General features: G+C 35.8%; 1 protein-coding gene and 1 pseudogene across 1 annotated transcript; both read right to left on the reverse strand.

Annotated features, from left to right (window-relative positions):
- Positions 1–12,192: 12,192 nt before the first annotated feature.
- Positions 12,193–13,205, reverse strand: LOC108726489 (uncharacterized). The gene is made up of 2 exons (XM_018454091.1): positions 13,129–13,205; positions 12,193–13,078 (listed from the first exon to the last, which is right to left on the reverse strand). Exons 1-2 carry the CDS (start codon positions 13,203–13,205, stop codon positions 12,193–12,195), a joined length of 963 nt encoding a protein of 320 aa, XP_018309593.1.
- An 11,346-nt stretch (positions 13,206–24,551) lies between these two features.
- On the reverse strand, positions 24,552–25,382 carry LOC108726490 (endoribonuclease LACTB2-like; annotated as a pseudogene).
- Between the last annotated feature and the right edge of the window lie 4 nt (positions 25,383–25,386).

The following is a 25,386-nucleotide window of genomic DNA, read 5'->3' on the forward strand; positions in this document are numbered from 1 at the left end:
CGTACGTTGTAATCAAACTAGAAAGTTGGTTAGACTCAGGATGCGGTCGAGTTGCCGCTACGAATGTTTGAAGCATTTGATTAACCAATCAGAAGAAAGAATATCACTCATTGACCAATAAAAAAATGCTTCGAAGCATTCGTAATGGCAACTCGACCGCACCTATTGATGCATAATATCTCGTTAACCATTGCGAAAATTGCAAAATGGTAGACGACTTTTCGATGCAGTTTAGTCTGTTCTATCTTGCTATGATATTCTGATGCGCTAATTTCCGAACACCCTGTATATATAATATATTCTATACAATACGTATTAGAATATAATATTCATTATTATAATTATGTAATTATTTTTGCAATGTTTAGCATTTGTATATGTATATGTCCCACAAAATGTTCGTATATCATAAGAGATAGAAAACAGTTCTCTTGTCGGAACTGTAAGAGATAGAAAAAAATTTTCTTTATAAATAAACAATTTTTATTATACATAAACAAAAATTTTTTATTATAGTTTTAAAGTACTCTTGAAGTCATTCAATTTTTATTGTGAAAATTTTTTCTATTTTTTACAGTTCCGACGATATTCGCTTTATAAGAGAAAAACCGTTTTTTTTTCTAAAAGGTGTTTCATCCCCTAAAAGTGCGTATGGGCAGGTATAAAAAAAAAATACGTGTCGCTTATTTTTATCTCGAAAATAATATATTAAAATCAGAGGACGACATTTCTGTGCCTTTCCTTGTTAATATATATTACACTGTGTCTGACAGAATCCTTACTGGAAAGCACCGGTAATCGCACCCTCACGCGCTTCATAGGCATGCGTGAGAAGCTCCCGGACGGAAACAGTGAGGTGGTCGCGGTGGGCGGAGCTCACTGGAGGCCTGCATCCACTGGAGCACCGGACTCTCCATCAGACGTCGGCGACGCGTTGAAGTCGGTGCTCAGTGGGGATGCCACTCCAGGAGTATCGTGTGGTTTGCTGTCCACTTCCGAACGGGAACTCGTTAACTCGCCCATCATACAGACGGGTAAGCTGTTCTTGGAAGCTTCGCGCTTTGTTCATAGTAGTCACTCTAGTAAGAGACATAAGCTCTTCGTGATTGGTGCCGCTATGTTTCAGTTTGTTAATGTGTTAATGAATTCAAGTGAATAGATGAGAACAATTTTTATAGGTGTAGTATCACGTTTGTCAAGATAGTTATGCCGGGGCGGACGTTTTTTCGCTTCGGTATGAGTTAATTGTCTTAAAATAATTACTATCAGTCTAATTTTAGCCGTGTTGACCCCCTTCTTATTTTTCCGATGGCAGATGTTATTTATTAAAGAAAAATAAGAATTATTAACCGTTTCCGATAAGACTGAAATGGCATCCTTTTGGTTTTGTGTCTCGACACTCACTAGAATGATTCTAGTTCATAGTGACGGCGCCGAATGAATAATGAAACGACAAATGTAATATTAGCCTCGCTCTGTTGTTAGACTGTATTCCAAAATTCACTGCCAAAATTCAGTGATGAAAATATATAGTATACATAACGTAAACTATAGATTTTCAGCGCTGACAGTGAATTTTAGAATACAGCTCAAATCTATGGGCCCCACCCAAATCAGCGCCATCAGTCAGCGGCCCGGCGAGCAGCATATTGATCGCGTGCCGCCATTAGTTCTGAATTTGCAATATTGATTGGCGCCGTTGTCAAGACAATGCCCGGGCGGATCGCATCCCCGTACTTCCCACATCCCCTTCCTACTGTATCCCATGGTGGAAGTAATCACCATTTGGGCCGGTTTCATCAACGCCAATTACTTAATCGGCCGTGGAACTGATGACTAGTCGCATTTGCTGTTAGTACAATCTTCTTATTCCTCCCAAAGAAAAAGTAATATTTTCATCGATGATTTCTTTAATATAGTATAATGCCGGTGGTCATAAATGTACCTTACTTTTCACTATTATTTGAATGATATTTTATACTGTACTTCAATTTTAAAAATTAAGTAAGTGGTCCATACTGTCATTAATACAAATAATACTTTTCTAGACTAATTGACTGTTTAAATTCATACAAATTAAATTCAATATTATTACATTAAATTAAATTTAATGTATCTGCAACTGAAAATTAAAAAATCCCACCACTACCCCCATCGTCTTATAATAATAACATAAAAATATCAAAATAAATATCACAAGACACACACACACACACAACACACACACACAATGGTCATCTATATTTAATTTGATAGAATTTAATTTAGCATCAGTTCAACTTTACAGAAAAACAGCAAGTGACAAAACTTGTTTATTTTCTTCTCATAGAGTTCTGAGAATTTTTTCAGAATTTTCTTATGTTGATAAAAACAACCAAGAAGAAAATGCAGTACTAAAAATTCTGAAAAAATTCTTAGAGTTCTATGAAAAGAAAATAAACAATTTTTGTCTCGCTGTATTTCTGTATAAAATTGATAGTACTTGAGTAAAAAGTTATTGAAAACCAATATTCGGCGACATTCGGCGATTTTTAGTAATTAATATCTTGTTAACTATTGCGAAAATGCGAAAATACGAAAATTGCAAAATGATACAGGACTTTTCGACTCAGTTTAATCTGCTCTATCTGTCCACCATCGTTGTCGGCAGAATTATTTTATTTTACGGCAAATCGCAAATTGTACATGAAAATAAAAAATCTTGAATCGAATGGATAAAAGTTTACATTTAACTATTGCGAAAATTGCAAAATGGTACAGGACTTTTCGACTCAGTTTAGTACACTCTATTTACACAAAAGCGCTTGGTCAAAAATTGCGGGACACCCTGTATACAGGGTGGTCCACTTAAATGGATGATCTGAAATATCTCGCTTATTTTTGATACAAAAAAATGTTTTAATTGAAAGTGGAATGGTTTCGAAGGAGACATATTTTGGTTATGTTGTCTTTTTCTAGGTGGAGACGCCAAAAAGATATGAGAAGGTCACCTCCACTTTTTTAAATGAAATTGTATGATTTTTTTACACAATATGATTGCTCTAATTATTCTCCTATACTATATAACTATAATATAAAAGTATTAAGATAATGGTATTAAAAATCCAATAGTTTACGAGATATTTTATACTTTATTTTAGCATATATTGATATAAAATATTAAATAACTCCTAAACTATATATATATTAATTTTTTTGATAATCGCAAACATTCGTAATTAGAAGATATGCAAGAGCAGACATGCACACTTACTTGTGACTGTTTTGTGGCATCGGCGCATGTAGACTGTACATCTCTGTCCGACTGCGTAGCTGTTTCTGAAAAAAAGCGATATATCTGAGATTTATATTTTGAATGATACTTATTAGCATTATAATAGATACTTAATAGCATTATAATTGCATTCTAACTTTGAGTACATGTTTTCCTGTCGCCCATAATCAAATACTTTTAATTTCATTAATAGTACATTTGATTTAACGAAGAATTTTTGATTTTTTTATTGCTCTAATATTCATATGCAATACTTTCCATAATAATGTATCGGATTAAGATATAAATTATCAGTATTGTTATTCGTATTGAAATTTTCTTGAACAATCATATAATTATTGGATTATATGCATTGTAACAGTATCCACATCGCTAACATCTGAAGTGTATCGGACAATGTTCAACAAGTTAGAATATGAAGCCTTGAGCAATCGTCAAACGCAGTTGGTAGTCCGTATAGTCTTGGTGGAAGGGGATTTGTAGGTTTTAATGATGGTTTGGTTTCATTGGGAATTTTGCTTATCTCCACTAGGATCTTGGTGTTTTGTGCGATTCTGTTCGTTGGATCTTTGTCAAGCATTTTGTATGCTTTGTCCGAAAGAAGGTTCTTCATCTTTTTTTTGTAGTCTGATGTGTTCATGACTACTGTCGCGTTGCCTTTGTCGGTTGGAAGCACGATGATGTCTGTGTCCCTGTTCAAGTCTTGGAGGGTCAATCGCTCTTGTCTAGTGGTGTTTGGTGGAGGGGTTTTGGCTTTGGAAAGGATATTGGTTACCTGTCTACGTATATTATCTGCTTGCTCTGCTGGGAGTCGGTAGATGGTTGACTCTATTTGGCTGATAATCTCTTCTTTTTGGAACTTTCTTGGTGCCACTGCGAAGTTAGGACCTTTGGCAAGTGCAGATATGGTGTCTTGAGATAGGTCTTTGTTGGATCGGTTCTTGACGTTGAGTAGAGAGGGTTGTGGTTTTTTGTGAGGGACAAGGTTCATGTATTTCTGTTTCTGTCTTTCAGAGGATTGTGTGAGGGTCTTCGTGGCTTGTTCGTATGTAATACGATCTAGGGTTTGCCAGATGTCATGCCGCAACGTGGCGGATAGGAGCAGGTGGAGTTTGAAGGTTTTATGGGAGATCTGGGCTATTTGTGACTCGGTAAAGTGGATGCGTTCTTTGATAAGGATGAGGCTGGTTTTTTGAAGGATGTTTTTGGATTTGTGGGTTCCTAGGTGGTCCTTGAGTTGTAGGAACTTTGGGATGATGTTGTTATCCCTGCAGCGGTTTAGGAATGCCAAGTTTGATAATTTCTTGGCTAGGGAAGACCTGAGTTTGCTGAAAGTGTTTATTTTAACAAGTATCCTCTCCCTGTAGAGGTATTTTACAATTTTCTTGAGGCTTCCAGGGTGCTTTCTGTATGAAAGTTTCCCGTTTCGCGGATTTTCTCCGTGTCTAGATCCATTCTTGGAATTCCAACGTTTCGTGAACCTTGCAGTCCACTTCATCAGGGCGAGGAGCAGCCTGATACTGGTCTGTTCCTCCAGAACGATCCTTTTTATATTACGCTGCCTGTTGGAGTGGCTGTGGGGGGGTTATGGGGAGGGGGAAAGGTGGTGGGATTGGTCTGTCTTCGGTAACCGGGAGAATGGGAGTTCAATAACTATTTGACAAAGCGACCAGAATAGCCAACATAACATTATACTTCCTAAGAAAGTATAGAGAAGCCATAGAAATACAAAAATGCAGCCGCCGTGACTAGTGATTGCCGGTGTCGATGGACATGAAATAACTTTAATTTTCGATGGAAGTCTGGCTTCCACCAAAGTTTAATTTTTGAAGACTTTTGCCTCGGGATCTTTCGTGACACAATTGGATGCTACGTTCTTGTAACAAATTAAGCGTCTAGGTGTTCGTTCTCGAGGAATTAAAAGTCTAGATGTTTGCCGTCGAGGAAGTGGGTATCTAGGTATTCGCCGTCCAGGAAATGGATGTCTAGGTGATCGCCGTCGAGGAAGTGGGTGTCTACATGTTCGTCGTCGAGGAAGTTGGTGTCTAGATGTTCGCCGTTGAAGAAGTGGGTGTTTAGGTGTTGTCTACATGTTCGCCGTCGAGAAAGTGGGTGTCTAGATGTTCGCTATTGAGGAAATGGGTGTCTAGGTGTTCGCCGTCGAGGAAGTGGGCGTCTAGGTGTTCGCTATTGAGGAAATGAGTGTCTAGGTGTTCGCCATCGAGGAAGTGGGTGTCTAGGTGTTCGCCGTCGAGGAATTAGGTGTCTAGGTGTTGTCTATACATTTACACGACACCCTTAATCGGGTTTAATAATATCTGTCGTTATGAAATTAGCCAATCATAGCTGTTCCTCGGAAGAACGGAAGTGTTTATTTTAACAAGTATCCTCTCCCTGTAGAGGTATTTTACAATTTTCTTGAGGCTTCTTGAGGCTTCCAGGGTGAAAAAAAAGCGCTAAGCGTGTGTGGAATTCTCGTATGGAAACCACCATTTGGGCTGGTTTCACCAACGTCAATTACTTAATCGGCCGTGTAACTAATGACTAATTGCGTTTGCTGTTTGATGAAATTCTTTGTATATGATACATTCCAACCCAAGTTATAATGGCTTTATTCCCCTTCAAAAATTATTGCATGAAAATCATTATGTCACAAAATTTACTAAATCTAATGATATATGTATCATCTGTAAAAGATTTGATATAAAAAATTGTGGCGCCAAGTTAAATTCTGTTAATTTAATTAACTTTATCAAAATTTTATGTATTATTCGTAAAAAAGATTTGATAGCCAAATTAAATAATGAATATTAATCTAATATGTATTATTTGTACAAACGATTTGACATCAACAACTGTGGCGCCAAGTTAAATTCTATTACAAAATAAAAAGTAAAACCTAAGTGATACTATCTTTATTATTTACTTAATCCAAATGGTACTATTTTTAATTTTTATACAATGAAACCTAAGTATACGTATATTTATTGAAGAATCTTCCTATTCCAATCCAAATGGTTTAAATTCCTCTTAAATAAAATTATCATATCACAATTCATTCAAAGACATTTCCTCTTCCAACTAAAGTAGTGGTTATTTAATCACAATTCATTCAAAGATTTTCTCTACCAACTAAAGTAGTGGTTACTTAATTCTCCTTTAAAACATTATACAAAACATCACAAAATTGCGTTACTTTGCTCAATTTAAGTGTTACCACAAAAAATTAAAGAATTATTTCTAAAATGAAATAACCTATGCTCCCCTATGTTGAAAATCATTGCTAAAGTATACATGTTATTGTACACTAGGCGTCATTGATGCCTTCCAGATTGAAATTTATGATTTCCTCCGATCGTACACGTCATATCTATGCACTGTAAAAAACAAGAAATTTGCTTCCATTACATGTGACTAGTGTACAATAAAAAAGACTACCGGAATGAACATCGAGTACTTGTTTCTGCTATGTTTGGTTCCAACTATCTGAAAACGAATCCTAGGTATAGTGCATCGCATTATGCTCATTTTGTACGCACATTGGCTATGTTGTTTGTATTTACAGAAACATTGAATAAAGTTTTTTAATTGCAATACTGATATACTTTTCGTTTTGTTATCGATTTTTCGGGGTACCTCATATTAAGAGCACAATTTTTTAACTTTACGATTTGCTCACTTTTTACATTTCTTTAATTTAAAAAAAAAATAGAATTTGAATTAAATTTTACATAGCATTATCTTAAAACTTATTAAAAAAAAAAAATTCCCTTCAAAATGACCTATTATTTTTTTAAATTCTGTCCATAGATTTCTAGCATTTACCCCAAATGAAACTTGGTATCTCACATAATTGACTTGGTATCTCATATAATAGGAGCCTTTCCTCTACGTTTGCTTTCTTTAATCATGCTTAGTCATCATCTATGATAGACTCTTTGATTTTTAGATGATTAATGACTTATGCTAGTGTGCTCGATGAATACAAAAATTTGTAATTGAACTCCATATTGTATTTATTCAAAATTTTCACATAAAAAAAATGATCATATATTTATTCAAAATTTGGGGTTTTCAAAAAATATTTATTCACAAAAAACTATGATTATTTAACGAGTATTCATAGTCATTCAAACAAAATATAAATTGAAAAAGAAAGCTCCAATAAGCAATCGTTTACGCCTTAACTATAACCGTCACTTTGATAACTTTAAGTAAAAAAAATGAATTTTATTTATTTTTGTCATTGTAATATTCAGATTTTATGAAAGAAACTTAGAAATTTTGAAAAATATTGTAAAAAACAATACATTTTTTAATTATAAATATCTATTTGATAGCGTTATACATATTCCGATATAATTCCGGTTACATCACAATAATGTTATAAACATTTTATAAGATCTTAGGCGCGTCGTTCATTATGATTTGTGGACTTTAAATTCCGAGATATATTATTTATTCCCAATAAAAATGTCTCTGTTTAACCTAAAGTTAAACAAGGACGCCCATCGTATAGGTCGCGAACTAAGAGCACAGTGTAATCGTAGCTATTATTTTTATAGATTTCTGTTTTTTCTTGCAGGCTTGCAAGTTATGTGCTGAGAATACAGAGTAAAAGCGATTACGAAACGAAAATATTCGTAATCGTATTAAAAAAATATTTATTCAAATGGAATGAAAAAGTATTTATTCGTTTTTTGATGAATAAAAAGGAAGTGTATTCGAATGAGTATCTTCATTCATTTTTTATGTACAATATTCATTTCAAAAGTACAGAGAAGTACAATTTATCAAATAATTTTATGAGCTTACAGTAGACTATAATCCTAAAGTCATTATAATTATTTAATGTTTGAACAAATGTAAAATATATTTTAGTTTTAACGTGTTGTTGAACACGTTAAGAATTTTAACGATGTTAAATTTTACATGTATGGAACATGTGTTAATTTTGCTTTTTTATCAATAAACTATATTTTATATTAAACATAGTTAATTAATGTTTATATAACCAAATTCTGTTTCTGGAACAGATTTTCCCTTCCCTCCCTTTTTCTTTTAGTAAATCGTCGCTGCTTTCCATTTGATGACACAAGCGTCGTTTTATCCTTCTTGGACATTCAGAGAGTGACAAAGATAGAACGATACTTGTGTCGACTGACTGTCTCTTAAAAACTGTGTCTCTTAAAAGGAAAGCAGCCATTGGGAGCTTTCCAACAAGCGACACTGTGCGACACAGCGATCACCTCATCCTTGTTTAACATTGGCGAACAACAAGAATGCAACGATTCGTGTCACACCGTGTCACTCTGTCTTTTGTTGGAAAGCTCCCTTAAACAAAAAACAGAATTGTATTAAAATATATTACATAAAATCTATAAAAAATGCAAATGGCAAAAATAATTGTTATATAATACCACATGTATAAGATAAAAATGCTCTAGAGCGTCATTCAAAAGTTTGACAACTATGAGTCAGACTCTGTGTTCGACTATGCTTTTCGGTTGTGTCTAATCGTGCCGTGGCGAGTCGTTGCTGGAAAGCACCACGTCGAACACCGTGTCGACTTGTGTGTCGTTTAAAGCTTTAATGGAAAGCACCCGCTTCTATTGTGTCCAATCGTGCTGTGGCGTGTCGTTGTTGGAAAGAATCATTTCCGACGATGTGTGTTACCTTAATAGAAAGTTCCCATTATCTCTGTCCGGTTTTGTCCGGTTATATTTTGTTACCAAATGACAAAATGTCCGTTAATTTACATTTTTGGATCTGGCAACCCTAATTGTATCTAATGTGATTACGATGTTCTATAATTCTAGTTTTCAATTGTCTGCCCGTCTGTCCAACATATAAGACACGTCACAGTTATTACATGAAATCTTATATACTACATTGCTCTTGGATGTGTGTAAACGAGGATCTTTTGCACTTTGATATATTTGTCCATTTTATTGGGGTTGTGAAAAGATATCCTGATGTTGTTCTTACTGAATCTTTTAAACTTTTCAGTGTGGAAAGGAATGAATGGTATCGTAAGCCAAGATGTAGAATCGTTCGTGCAGTCAATGTCATCCGAATCTCTGCATATTGCGCCCTTGTTTCTCATTATATTCCTAATTCGTTGATTAACTGTGTCAAAAATAAAAGTCAATGGGTAGTCGTTATTTAATAAAATATTAATAATAAGTTTTGTGTGTTAAATTTTGTGTATGAAATTCGCAGTCAGAAAATAGAAAAGCTCTATCAACCAAAGAAAAGATTGTGCCCTTCTTTTGTGAAATAGGATGATTTGAATGGAAATTTAAAAATCAGAGAATTTGTATTTTTAAAAGCATAGAATTTGCGTTTTAAACGAAAAAAATGTGATTTTAGAACAAAGAATTTGTTTTTAAAGCAGGAAATATTTTATTATGTATAATGTACACTTTTTCCATTCTTTTTACAATATATGAACAGAAGTTTAAATCTAACATTTCGTGAAAATAAACACTGTAACTGTAACTGTAACTGTAAACACGACTACGTTGTTATCGCCCAAATTTCTATAACGATCGAAATTTTTTTCCTTTAAAACTCAAATTCAATGCTTTTAAATATACAAATTCTCTGCTTTAAAAATACAAATTTTTTATGCGGTCTAAAGACACAAATTATATAAGAAAATATTTTGCGATGTTAAAGCAGGGAATTTGTCTCATCGAAGACAAATATTGTAACTATACTCCGTGTTTGCTGGGATATTATTTCTTCCACAACGTTCACACAACTTCTCAAACGATTGATACCAATGTGATGGAAATGTACCGAATGATATCAATGTGATGGAAATGTACCGAAATGAAACACGCGATATCTTACACTCGCGAGAAAAAAATTAATGGAAGAGAGTGATGCCATCGCGAGTGATTAATTTAATAGAACAAAGCAGGCAAATAAACTAACGCACCCGTTCACGCGGTCCTCAATAACCGTCGAAGACGAGAAGTTAGAATGCCACCTCACTTGACTTTCAAAAATCACTCGTCGCTTGAACGGACAAAAATTAATTCAGTTCAAGTGTTCTCAAGAGAGAAAGCTTATCACAAGGTGTATTAAGATTCAAAAGGAATTTTGACGTTTACGTCGATTTGTCAAATCGATGCGCTAAGGATGGCAGTGTGTGTTCTTTCGTAGTTCCGTTCGGCAATGGTCGAGGTATCGCATTATACGAGTACATTGAATAAAACGTTTACAAAATTTTTGTAAACATTCATTTATTAATATTACGGCAGTATAATGTGCGTAACTATAGCTAAATAGTATCTGTTATATCGTATAATAAATCAACCTGACTAAGACTCCTTATAAATCCGAAAACAAGGAAAGAACAAGGGCAATAGGAGTAAGCGCGGGAGACGTTGCGCAAATAACACGACTATCGTAGCGTAAAACTTCTTTATTTTACTAAAGCGCTTACATGTTTCGGCTCATTTTTGAGCCTTCTTCAGAGACAACTAATAAACTCACATACATAGAATATAACAATTATTAACTAGTCATGGTGATCTTCCTCACCTTGAGAGTATAAATGCCAGAATTAAATCCAGATAAGAATGCAGTAAAAAAAGAAAAAAAGGGGAAGAAATTTTGAAAATCTCGAAATAAAGAAAATGTAAAACTAATGTATCAAAAAATTTTGAAATTATAATTAATTATTCCGATGGTTAAAAAGCTCACCCTGATCACAAGATACCGCATCGCAAACATTACTCTTAATAATTCAAAAACCGGTTTCTGATAAGTTGGCCAGTCAGTGTCAGACACAGTTAGTCTCTTTTTGATTTAATTGGTCTTTATTGAGACAGTAATTAGAAAACTAGCGTTAAAAAATTAATCAAAATCAAAAAAAGAAATTTTGAAAATGATCTAAATCTATTATATAATATAAACAGTATTGTGAACAGTACGGTGAACACTCTATGTACTAGTGAGTTGATTGCTGACTGTTTTTGTGCTGAATGGTGGTGCGACTCGGCATGTAGGTATCTGTCTGTGTGTGTCGGTTTCCTGTACACTTGATGGCCTAAGGTGCCGTCAGCTTTCTTAGAGACAAGAACATCTAGGAAGGGGAGTTTTCCGTTTTCCTCTATGTCTATAGTGAAGTGGATATTTGGATGTTGTTTGTTGAAGAAAGTAAGGAATTTACGGAGTTCGGCTCTGCCGTGTCTCCATATCACGAATGTGTCATCTACATAACGGAACCAAACTTCTGGTTTTTTGGGTATTTTTCGGAGGACCTCTTTCTCAAAATGCTCCATGAAGATGTTGGTTATTACAAGAGAAATAGGAGCTCCATCGCCGCTCCTGAAGTTTGTTCATAAAATTGGTTGTTGTAGGAGAAATAAGTAGTTGTTAAGCAGTGCTCTATTAGCGGGATGAGGTCGGAAGGGACTTCATGTGAAGCCTTTATTATGTTTAATGTGTCTTTTATTGGGACTTGTGTGAAAAGGGATTCTACGTCGAAACTTACAAGTAGGTCCGTGGGGCGTAGTCGGATTTTTTGGATCTTTCGTATGAAGTCTGTTGAGTTGGTTATGTGTGATTCGGTTTTTCCAATGAGTGGTTGTAGGGTTCGTGCTTAGAAGCGGGATAAGTTGTATATCGGGGAGTGTATGGCACTGACAATCGGTCTGAGGGGGACGTTTGGTCTATGTATTTTTGAATATTCTGAGCTTTACAAAGTTAATGTTATTTTTTGCGCGACATCGCTTAGAAACAAGATGTCCTGAGCCGCGTGGACAATTATCCAAATTGCGTAGTCCGGAAATATTTCAGCGCGCAGTTCGGTAGATTACAAGGGTGGTATATATATCATATTTAGTGATTAATATGGTCTGAGGGGGATGTTTGGTCTATGTACAAATCCCCTTCCACCAAGATTATAGTCCGTATAGTCTTGGTGGAAGGGGATTTGTAGGTTTTAATGAAGGTTTGGCTTCATTGGGAATTTTGCTTATCTCCACTAGGATCTTGGTGTTTTGTGCGATTCTGTTGGTTGGATCTTTGTCAAGCATTTTGTATGCTTTGTCCGAAAGAAGGTTCTTCATCTTTTTCTTGTAGTCTGATGTGTTCATGACTACTGTCGCGTTGCCTTTGTCGGCTGGAAGCACGATGATGTCTGCGTCCCTGTTCAGGTCTTGGAGGGTCAATCGCTCTTGTCTAGTGGTGTTTGGTGGAGGAGTTTTGGCTTTGGAAAGGATATTGGATATATCCTGTCTGCGTATATTATCTGCTTGCTCTGCTGGGAGTCGGTAGATGATTGACTCTATTTGGCTGATAATCTCTTCTTTTTGGAACTTTCTTGGTGCCACTGCGAAGTTAGGATCTTTGGCAAGTGCAGATATGGTGTCTTGAGATAGGTCTTTGTTGAATAGGTTCTTGACGTTGAGTAGAGAGGGTTGTGGTTTTTTGTGAGGGACAAGGTTCATGTATTTCTGTTTCTGTCTTTCAGAGGATTGTGTGAGGGTCTTCGTGGCTTGTTCGTATGTAATACGATCTAGGGTTTGCCAGATGTCATGCCGCAACGTAGCGGATAGGAGCAGGTGGAGTTTGAAGGTTTTATGGGAGATCTGGGCTATTTGTGACTCGGTAAAGTGGATGCGTTCTTTGATAAGGATGAGGCTGGTTTTTTGAAGGATGTTTTTGGATTTGTGGGTTCCTAGGTGGTCCTTGAGTTGTAGGAACTTTGGGATGATGTTGTTATCCCTGCAGCGGTTTAGGAATGCCAAGTTTGATAATTTCTTGGCTAGGGAAGACCTGAGTTTGCTGAAAGTGTTTATTTTAACAAGTATCCTCTCCCTGTAGAGGTATTTTACAATTTTCTTGAGGCTTCCAGGGTGCTTTCTGTATGAAAGTTTCCCGTTTCGCGGATTTTCTCCGTGTCTAGATCCATTCTTGGAATTCCAACGTTTCGTGAACCTTGCAGTCCACTTCATCAGGGCGAGGAGCAGCCTGATACTGGTCTGTTCCTCCAGAACGTTCCTTTTTATATTACGCTGCCTGTTGGAGTGGCTGTGGGGGGATTATGGGGAGGGGGAAAGGTGGTGGGATTGGTCTGTCTTCGGTAACCGGGAGAATGGGAGTTCAATAACTATTTGACAAAGCGACCAGAATAGCCAACATAACATTATACTTCCTAAGAAAGTATAGAGAAGCCATAGAAATACAAAAATGCAGCCGCCGTGACTAGTGATTGCCGGTGTCGATGGACATGAAATAACTTTAATTTTCGATGGAAGTCTGGCTTCCACCAAAGTTTAATTTTTGAAGACTTTTGCCTCGGGATCTTTCGTGACACAATTGGATGCTACGTTCTTGTAACAAATTAAGCGTCTAGGTGTTCGTTCTCGAGGAATTAAAAGTCTAGATGTTTGCCGTCGAGGAAGTGGGTGTCTAGGTATTCGCCGTCCAGGAAATGGATGTCTAGGTGATCGCCGTCGAGGAAGTGGGTGTCTACATGTTCGTCGTCGAGGAAGTTGGTGTCTAGATGTTCGCCATTGAAGAAGTGGGTGTTTAGGTGTTGTCTACATGTTCGCCGTCGAGAAAGTGGGTGTCTAGGTGTTCGCTATTGAGGAAATGGGTGTCTAGGTGTTCGCCGTCGAGGAAGTGGGCGTCTAGGTGTTCGCTATTGAGGAAATGAGTGTCTAGGTGTTCGCCATCGAGGAAGTGGGTGTCTAGGTGTTCGCCGTCGAGGAATTAGGTGTCTAGGTGTTGTCTATACATTTACACGACACCCTTAACCGGGTTTAATAATATCTGTCGTTATGAAATTAGCCAATCATAGCTGTTCCTCGGAAGAACGGAAGTGTTTATTTTAACAAGTATCCTCTCCCTGTAGAGGTATTTTACAATTTTCTTGAGGCTTCTTGAGGCTTCCAGGGTGCTTTCTGTATGAAAGTTTCCCGTTTCGCGGATGTTCTCCGTGTTTAGATCCATTCTTGGAATTCCAACGTTTCGTGAACCTTGCAGTCCACTTCATCAGGGCGAGGAGCAGCCTGATACTGGCCTGTTCCTCCAGAATGTTCCTTTTTATATTACGCTGCCTGTTGGAGTGGCTGTGGGGGGGGTTATGGGGAGGGGGAAAGGTGGTGGGATTGGTCTGTCTTTGGTAACCAGGAGAATGGTCTTCAATAACTGTTTGACAAAGACCAGAATAGCCAACATAACATCATACTTCCTAAGAATGTATAGAGAAGCCATAGAGATACAAAAACACCCTAACAATCTAAATAGAGACAATGGCTACAACATAAATAAAATATGGAAGACCATTCTTCCGATTACCGAATTCAATCTTGGATTCAAGATTGAATTATTTAAGCATTTAAGATCTAGCTTCGATCGATATAGGACTCTAATTTATCGATAGTTTTTGTTCAGAGATTTTCATCGAAACTTATTGTTTGTATGATTAAACCGTCCAATTCCCTCCAATTCCATATTTATAACTTTGCCATATTTATAACAACCATATTAATCACTAAATATGATACATATATCACCCTTGTAATCTACCGAACTGCGCGCTGAAATATTTCCGGACTAAACGCAATTTGTATAATTGTCCACGCGACTCAGGACATCTTGTCCCTAAGCGCAAAAAGTAACATTAACTTTGTAAAGCTCAGAATATTGCTTACAACAAACAGTGTATATGTAAATTCATAAACGTTGACTATGTAAACTCTAAATAAACTGTGCCTACGAATTCAGCATTTACTGTGACCAAGTTATTTATTAAGTGAAAAGACAGTAGAGTTATTTGGTTAACTCGCTGTCACACAACATTTTTTGGTGCCTCCTGTGAGGTATAAACTACAAGTGCGATCTTACAAAGTGTCATCATCACAGCCAGCCATTCAAGGATCTCCAGGAACTCAGGTCAATAATTGTGGCAGATCTACAGTACTGCGCATCCGCCTACGTAAGCACGCAGTGCTAGCAAGCGCTACTACAACAGGACTTATCGGCAACTCGCCGAGCAAGTAAGTCATTCGTTTCAATCCTATCCGAATTCTTATCATGGCTGACAGAATTAAATTCCATCTGCAAAAGCGGACATCGTTGAAAACTCAAACAACGAATCTCACGAATGCCCTCGAGAAACGTTTTAGACGATGCCACGATGAAATTACGAATCGCGTGTCTCACCGAACTCTATCACACGTACGAGGAACATCACGATGAGCTCGCAATATTAGATCCAAGCGATGCACATGAACAAGAATTTATAAGTGTTAAAAATTACGGTTGTATAATGAGAGAAGAAATTACCATTTTTTGGTAACACTACGCGCGTGGCGGTAATGCCGCCGATCTAGCAAACCGGTTGGCGGCATTGACTAAGCCAACCGTGTAGTGGCGCTGCGTGCTTTCTTCTTGGAAGGAAGAGGATCGTTCTGCCATGTTGGCGCGATGAGTGAGCATCGTGGAGCTTATTCGGCCATTTTAAAATATTTATAAAATGTTATTATTATCAATTTAATAATAATCCCAGCATGTCCAAAATCAGGGCATAAGACATCGTAAAGATGTCTTGAAAGCAATCTTTAACATGCCTCATGTCTCAATTTTAGATAAACATGCTGATTGTATATAATGTATTTATTATAAATCTGTCGGGTCAATTTTTAGTACAACAGAATTGTAAAGTTCGTAACATGTTCTCCTTACAAATGCTTTATGTAATATATTTACAAGCAGCTTCTTGCTAGCCGTAATATTTATGAAAAATTGTAATTAATATTTATGAATCTTACGATACATATGCATAGAATTTTAACATCATAAGTTTTTACAAGTTTTATTTAAATTTTTTTGAAATTGAGCACGTCTTGGAAAAGAGAATCACTCAATTTTCAATCTCTTAAGAGACTTTACTCTTTAGAGTAAAAATTCATTTAGAGTAAATTTTCACTCTAAAGTTAGAAAGTACGAGAACAGGTAACAAGCCTTACGATTCTGCTTAGAATTGATCCATGTACTGTTGAAATAAATTCCTGGTGGAAATAAATTGTTGAAATCATTAAAATCTCTATTAATTAACCTTCTTTCAGTAGAATATTAAAAATGGATCAATTGATAGAGATTTCAGTGATTTAATTCCACCAGGAATAACTTTAACTTGATATAGAACTTGTATATTGAAATAATGTTTATTATTAATACAATAGATATGACGTCTTGGACGAAAGAAGCTGTACAACTTTTGATTGATGCATATAAAAATGAGCCTTGTCTCTATGCAACAAAGAATCCAAACTATCACGATAAAAATTTACGAAATGAAGCATTAAAGCGAATTTCCACAACAGTTTGTACTGTTATACTGTTAGACCGGATACTAATGAAAAAGAATGCAGTGTAAAATTTCATAATTTACGGAATCAATTTAATGCGGAAAATGCAAAAGTAAGGGCCTCACTAAAGAGTGGTATAGATACTAAAAATGTGAGTTATTAGAATAATTAATCACATGGTCTTATATAGTTTGTTTTCTGTTCTTGCATTTGACTGCATTAGAATTCTCTTTCTTGCTTTCAACAAATACCAAACATGTACCTATCTCACTTTGGCTGTGTTCCAAATTTGACTGCCAGCACTGAAAATCTATAGTGCACGTAACGTAAACTGTTGTATTTTCAGTGCTAGCAGTAAATTTGGACAACAGCTTTTAAGTTCGATATAATAAAATCGAAAGAATGTTAAAGAATTTTTTAACTTTTTTTCGATTTTAGTACAAGGTCCACTGCATCACCTCTTAATTTTGCGTCTACTTTAATCCTATAAAAGGATTTTTTATTCCGTTCAGTCAATTCGAAGATTTTTATACGACTGTAATGTGATAATTTGGTTACTCCAGCATCTCCTTAATAATTAAAATCGGACAGTTGTTTTTTGAACGCTCACCGGCACGTTGCAACTTGTACAATTTCGATTTACCCACCGAAATTTTCTCTTAATTTCGGCCGAAACCGAAATCAAACCCCGAAATCCTGATTTTTTTATCGAAATTGACTAAAACCGAAACCGAAATTTCGGTCGGACTCTAGCCGAATAGCACCCTACATGTTCTATCAGGCCTATCGAGTAAGCGATAAGAACTCCACACCCTGTGTCGAGCGGAAGATCGATGGCACTATTGTAATATAGAGATTGATATGGATCCGGCAAAAGATGTTACCTGCGACTGCGTTGGCATTGTTAAAGTAAGCGTAATGTTGATGTCGAGCATAGGTTTTCTCAAGAAGTCGGGCTGTTACAAGGGCCGTTACAAGAGTTGTTACAAGGGCTGTTACAGGAAGAAGCAAGAAAAAATCCACGCGATGCCGCATGGTCTTCCGCACGACTATCTAGTATGCTGATGGGACTACAGAGACCCCGCAAATCTGTTGCCAGCCAATAGTCTGCAGTGAGTTGACTGATACAATGAATATTTTATTCAGACACATAGAAAAGCAAATAAGGGAATTGATTAACATTTTGCGGTCCGCGCATATATTACATATACATAATTATATCATCTGACTATAAATTACAGCTATAATAAAAACTGAGTCGCATATTTTTATCGTAAACTTGTGTGATTTAATTATGCTGTTTAATCCTTTGAAGAGCTTTCTAATAAAATAACTTATGAAAGATCTTGCTTTAAAAAAATTTTTAGGATCGTTGAATTGAAAAAATTGGAAATGGAGATTCAAACTCAATTAAGAACATTTACGATTTGTTCAGTTTTTTTATAGAGTCATCGGTCTTGTATGTTCGCAGCCCAACCACCTGGTATTCCGAGATCTGCAAAAAGTCTCCGATGTTCGTGCACCGGCAGATTAGAACTCAGCATACTCGGTAAAAACTTCCTGAAGGACACTCGAATAATCTTTCAGCGACGATCTATCAAATAGTTTGGAACCGCATTGAGAATGCACTGTGCTGCCGGACAAGGAGCACTTGCACTCAATACACTTGGTATGCATGATACCGCCTTATCGTAGGCAGGTCTAGCGCCTACAGAAACGGTCAGCGTCAAATTGTTTGCGATGTCATCCGGAAAGACCAGCGAATCGCATACCTTTCTTTGCACGGCTGCCTCTACTCCCCCACAGCCGTCCACAAGTAAAATCGAGTCCATCTCATCTCCGCTAACAAACGGTGACACTAACCACTTGGCCACATCCTCCTCCGCAGTATCGTTAGCTGTGGATATCGCATCCAGCAGTAAGTTTGATTATTGAATCCTAGATTTCCATATTTGTAGATCTAGATTAATTTTATATCTATATTAGAATCCTGCATGGGTATTTTAATTTTAAACTCCTATACATGTTTAAATATTATATTTTTTCATATCTTGAATTCTTCCATTTCTGCATTTTTAAGTTTCTAAAATTTTTATGCTAAAAAACAATGATGTATAATACTATAATATACGGATAAAGAGAGCGTTAACACAGCGCGGTAATTGATGCACAATTTATACAATAGTCTAATAATATTCACATAATATATATATTAAAATTGTATAGTGACTGTCGATATCAACTTATTCGGACCGTTTCGGTTTCTTTCAAATCATCTTCAGTAAATTCGTAGATCATTATCGTAGATATATTGACAATAGTTGGAAGATGTTGAAATTATGTTCTATGTGAAACCAAGGATGAGTTTCTCCCTACTGGTTGGGAATTTCCCAATTTTTGTCTCTTCGCTGCTTAGTCAAGTGACTAACTGAAGAGTACTATCAACTCTACACTATTACCGCTATTGCCAGAAACATAAGTCAAACTGCCACACCAAATTATTCTACGGTATTTCTTATCCGAAAACAAAACAGATATAAGCAGTTGAATAAGAAAGTTAGTAGCAAAAACTAAATTTGAAATTTAAAATTAAAGCTTAAAAAAAAATCTAGAATTTTAGAATAAAATTTAGAACAAAAATTTTTCAGTTAGGATAAAATTCCTTTTAATGCAGATAAGTATAATATATTCTTTCTGTTTTTTTTTCCTAGGTTTCTGGTAATGCGATACCGGCAGTCGCGGCAGAGCGTATTCAAGCAACAGCAATTTCAAGTACTCACGCAACAAAAGGTAGCCATGATGTAGCAACAGGTACAACAAATTGAGCAAGTAGTAGCGCAAGCGCAGCAACAGACGGTTCAAATCGTGCACCAGGCTCAGCAATAGATAGTTCAGCAAATAGTGTAGCATGCTCAAGTAGTGCAGCAAGCTGTGCAGCAAGTTCAAGCGGTGCAGCAAACAACGCAAGGAGTGGTACAGCAGGTTGGTTTTATATACATTTAATTTATTATAAATAGAAATATAGAAATAAATGCAAACTTAAAAATATGTATATATTTTTTTCTTCCAAAATCTAAAAACATAACAAAATTTTCTAGACTTAAAAAGAAAGTTATTGCTTTTCTTTCTCTTTATTATTATTTATTAGTTATTGAAAATACAGCAATTAATGTCAAATAAAAAAATTTGTAGGTGCAAACAGTGTAGCAAGCTATCTAACAGGCTCAAGCAGCCCAAACCATGCAGCAGGTTGTTCAACAAGACATCAATTTCATGTTGAACCAGCTTACAGGCTTTGTAGCCGAAGCTAGCTTTGCTTTGGCTAGTGGAGCTGTTCAGAATAACTCTCTCAACAGCGTTTGACCAACGCAGCGGAACAAGCTATCATCAGTGTCATCACCAATGCTATAAAGGATATTATCAACAATCGGCCGATCTTGACAACTATCGCTCACGCAATCATCGTCATAAAGAAAATTCTGAACAGCGTGGTGACTCAAAGTGCGCAATTAATGAATAATGCGATGGAGGGAATCCTTCCGAAATTTCCCTCGGCACAAAACAACATCATCGAACAAGTCGTCAGCAACGAGTCGGGCGCACGAGAAAGCGCGGCAAATTCAGATGTTCTTCTCTTTCACACATCTTTTTTTTCTTTGTATGTTTTTTTCTATGAATTGTCAATCTTTCTTGGCGATTCGTTATCTTTAACGATATACGCAACTAGGTATGTTGCATATTATCTTGTACTTTATTTTGGTCTATTTCGAATTCTTTTTATTTGCAGGACTTCGAATGAATAATGCATAGAAAAATATCCCAGATAGCAATTCGTGCGAGCTCATATTGCCCTCACGCGTGCGTATCATGCCGTACCCACGCAATGGCTGCGTTCAGCAGACTCAACAGTTTTGCAACCTTTTTATGATCGTCTGCTGAGATAGGACCATTCTTCTAGATCTAAAAGTATGATCCAATTAGCGCGAAGGAAACTTTCAACAGTTGCAAAACAAACGTTCTGCTGAACGCAGCCAGTGAATGTTACTCTGCCCGCACGACGTGCAAGCACAAAGAATCGCATTATGCAATCACGCCATGCGTATCACGCCGTGCATACACCGTGCTATTATCATACTGCCTGCACGACGTGATGGGGGCACGCGTGCGAGTGCAATGAATCGCATTATGCAGTCACGCCAAGTGTATCACGCAAGTATTTTTCTCATATTTGACTGTGATTGGTCAATTTCTTACGACTTATGGCACACAGTCCTATATTGTACAACATGCTATAGCATGGGTATCCGAAAGATTTTTTTATAAGGGGGCACGATCCAAAGTATAGTAATAATAATAAGTAAAGTCAAATGCTTCTTTTTGCTCCTCGCCCCCTCTCGTTTATGATGCAGACGTTAATATAGCTGCTAAGCCGCTACCGCACTCAGGCAACATTTAGTGCGATTTCTTATAACCCTCACACGTGAGTATCAAGTCTCAACAGCGACGTCTAGTGACTTTGTCGGAGGTCGAGCTTCGCTTTAGGATCCCCTTAATTTCAGGTATAATTACTATAAATGTCTTAGCAATAAAATTTGTAAGCCTTAAATATGAATAGTCTTTTTTTTTCAAATATTAAACTAGTGTCAGTATGCGAGCGATATGAGATTCATATTTGTGCGACATCATTCGTGCGGGTCATGTGAGTCTCACATGTAGATCAGAGAGATATGTCCTCATATTGGTCGCACGCGTGAGCTCGCACGCGTGCGACCAATATAAGTCTCATGAGGACGCATATGTATGGTGATATGCGTGCACCATGATCACTGTACGGGTATTTTGTTATCTGGGATGTTGTAAATGTTCAGATAATTAATTAATCCTTAAACGTTGCGTTTCAAAACTGAATTAGGAGATCCAACAGCGTGATTTTAGAGTTAATTAATTAATAGTTTAATATTGACAAAAGAAATTAAGTAATTAAGGATAATAAAGAAGAAAAATCCGGCTAAGTTTCCAGTTTCATTTCTCAAATCTTGGAATCTTTATTTCTTGCGTTTTGCAAAGTTAAAAAAATGCCGGAAACACAAACGCATAATTATACGAACTACATTACAGCTTACGCGCTGTTGTGATTATTATTGACTTGATTTCATTGCGAAAGAATGATCATCTTGTCGCTGTGGCCTCCACATGTCTCAAGAGTATATATTTCATATATTTAGAATATGTATGTTGTTTGATAATTGAAATTATTTTGTTTTGTTTTCTTTTTGTTATCTAGTACATTGATAATGATAATAGAGTTATGTGAATGCGTTAATGTTATTATTATTTTCATAGAGAAATAGAAAACTGACGGGAAATGAAAGAGAGAGAGAGAGAGAGAGAGAGAGAGAGAGAGAGAGAGAAATTATATTGTATGTGAAGTAGTATATGTATATACATATATAGGGTATCTGGAATTTAAATGTCAAAACTTCGGGAGCGTATAGGGGATCGATAAACTAAGAAAAAAAGTCCTGTAGAGATTGTTCATTTTTGCTTCGTTTTAGAGAAAATTACAAAAAGGACAAAACGTAGTTGCTTCGTTCTTGCACTGCCTCTAAAGTATTATCGTCGCTAAAATCGTACACGAAAATAATAATAATAATTCCGTTTTTATATGAAAACTTTTTTGTTTGTTTTCGTCTAGTGGGACAATTTTTTTAATCCGATGGATTAAATGCAGCCATACAGATTTTTTGGTGACTGACTTCTTTGATTATTTAGAAGATATCCATCTGCAGCAACGAATTGAAATATGGTTTCAACTCGATGGGTGTTCAACTCATTATGGCAGAACTACTCGAGCTTGTCTAAACAGACGTTATCCATAACGATGGATTGGATATGGAGTAGTATCGTAGCCATTCCGATCACTTGATCTGACACCATCTGACACTACTGGACTTTTTTGTGTAGGAGGTCCTGAAACAGGAAGTTTATTCGTCGTTAATCAATTCAAGAGAACAATTGAGAAATCAAATCGAGGCTGCAGTACACCAAATATCGCTAGATCAGTGTTTAGCTGCAACACGAGCTGTCCATACTAGATGCAATGCTTGCTAGAAGAGACCAACATTTTGATAATATCTACATTAAGCAAGTGAATAAATACAACGTGAATAAGTAATGAGAAAATGAAAACTACGTTTTGTCTTTTTTGCGATTTTCTCCAAAACGAAACAAAAACGAACATATCTCTTTTTCACAGGACTTTTTTTCTTAGTTTATCGATCTCCTACACGCTCCCGAAGTTTTGACATTTAAATTCCAGACACTCTGTATATATAAATATATAAATATATTTATATTTTTTACGTTTATCCAAAGAGAGAGTAGAGAGCGGGCTAAATATTATAAAGAGTGAGGTTATTAAGGACCATACGTCCATATACGTCAATATAATTATATATATCTATATTGTATGTAACTAAAGTGCGCTAAGTTGCGAAGCTCTTTAATTTAACAGCGATTATACTTTTCTTTCTGTATATTTTTAGATTCCCTATATAAATCGTCAGGACACCACAATCATATAATTTTTAATTCTCATTCTAATACTACATGAACTTTTTCACGAATTACAGAGTAATTATACGATATCAGTTAAAATCTTAAAATATTAAAAGAAAGAATTACATAATTACACGGTAAACGTCAAGTTTACATGAAACTTTTTTGGGCCTTTAAAGGAAAATTACATGATCGGATTCTTAATTCTCCGGATTTAAGATCAACGATGATCATTAAATCTATAAGTTAGATTTCTTAAGTGTTTAATTGTTCAATTTTCGATGTCTTATAGAACATCTCTTATTTTTAATGTCCCTGATCTTAATATTCTTATTTTTAAAAACTTGTAACTTTTTTTTAATTTTCACCCCTCAGAATTATAGACCCTCTAAAAAATCCTAGGAATACTATATTATTATTGAATTTTATGTATTGTACTGAATTCCTGATTACATATTGTTGATCTACCGTATTCCTAGATGTTAAAAAAATCATTGACTTCTCAGCTTTCATATTTCGCACTTTAGCGATCTCTCATGTACGTATATTGCGACATCGAATTTTTCGTGATAGTTCCCCATGTTCAAGACGAAGGGTGCTAATATTCGCCAAGATTATGTAGCTAGTAGGAGAAAGAGAGATAAAGAGAAAGAGAAATTTTATAATGAAAAATGTAACGAAACATTTATTGTCGCGACAGCAACATATGTCTTTCTAACAAGTATACACGCATATACACATATATTATAGTATATATATATATTTTATATTGACCATTGTAATGTAGCTGTACGCGATGATTAATGATTCGCCTCAACTAGGAAGAAAATTGTGTATCACTTGCGATATGTATCTTGTGAAATTGTCGTAAACGTGTACATACTCTTCTCGTTATACGCATGTCATTAACGTTGTAATGAATTCGAGGCATCGAAGGCATCCGAACGACGTTTCCGAACGCAGCCATTGATGACAAATATCAGCCTAACTTTGACAGAAATGTAACAATGTATCATTATTTACTCCTGTAAGTTGAATAAATGTTTCACACGGTATTCCCGTGCATTTTATAAAATTTCTTTGTCGTGATTGAGATTCTTATAATTCTTATAATCACTAAAAATTTAATTTAGATTTATATATATGTACATATTATATAATCGTAATTAACTTTACATTAAAATATATTTTATTAATATAATATGATATATTTAAATTATATTTGTAAAAATATTTATATGCATAAAATAAAATATTAAAGTTTCTTTTTAGGATTAGCATTTTATAAGTTTTCAATCAAAATTTTATTTCGGCTCCTTAAATATTCAATTTTATCTAATTTTTTATATTTAATGTGGACATTCTTCACCTGGTACATCTATCTATATTTTGCATCTAATTCTCCGCCATCACCTTCTTCTTGTTGCAATACTTTCCCCTCTTTCTTTAACTTGCAAAAATGATATCCCGCAGTAAATGCAGCTAACCACATTTCATCATATCCTATGTAAATATTTTTAATTTAAATTCTTTTAGAAAAACAAATTAACTATTTATAAGTAATTAATTTATTGCATCATTTACCTTATATATCAGCTTAACAATATTCATCTCCATCATCGATTTATCATTTCCTTGTTGTTGCAGCATCTGTAAAATGTCCTACTCCCTCTGCTGTCTGTGTTTAATGTATAATACTGTATATACAGTGACAAAGGATCGTTAAGAACTGGTCCGTGAGCCGGAGAAATTATCTTGGACTATAACTTCAGGATTTTATTTAACGACAACATGTAATCGTGGAAATCTTTGAAGACTGTCGTGTTTTCCCTGAGGATGCAGTTGCCGTTAAACAAAATATTCTCGTCCTGCAGCAGTAGATATGCATGATCGCTGGTATGCCTTGGCGTGTACTTTATTTGAAGTTTCGCTCCTTCAATCTCCACAACTTGATTGTTCTTCAGGAGTTTCCATCGAATTGATTTTTCATCATCTGAGCTGTTCATATCATTCGGCGACCATAGCAATCACACGATTGGCTGCTTTTCCATGGGAAATTTATCAAGTTTCGCACGGGCTCCACTTTTCCAATGTGATCGTGATGCCAATGTGTGAATATTAAATGCTCAATGGTCGCATTCTCTTCACTTAATACATTGTTCAAGAATTTTTATATAATCATTGGCTATCTTTGCTTCTCCAGAATCAACTAGCACA

The sequence above is a fragment of the Mycetomoellerius zeteki genome, unplaced genomic scaffold, assembly GCF_001594055.1.
Source record: "Mycetomoellerius zeteki isolate Tzet28-1 unplaced genomic scaffold, Tzet1.0 scaffold426, whole genome shotgun sequence".
Taxonomy (NCBI): Eukaryota; Metazoa; Arthropoda; class Insecta; order Hymenoptera; family Formicidae; genus Mycetomoellerius; species Mycetomoellerius zeteki.

Coding starts and splice junctions, on each gene's coding strand:
- LOC108726489 (XM_018454091.1), bottom strand. CDS start 13,205: ATGGATCTAGACACGGAGAAAATCCGCGAAACGGGAAACTTTCATACA. Junction 13,079..13,128: donor CTGGAAGCCTCAAGAAAATT/GTAAAATACCTC, acceptor AAACACTTTCAG/CAAACTCAGGTCTTCCCTAG.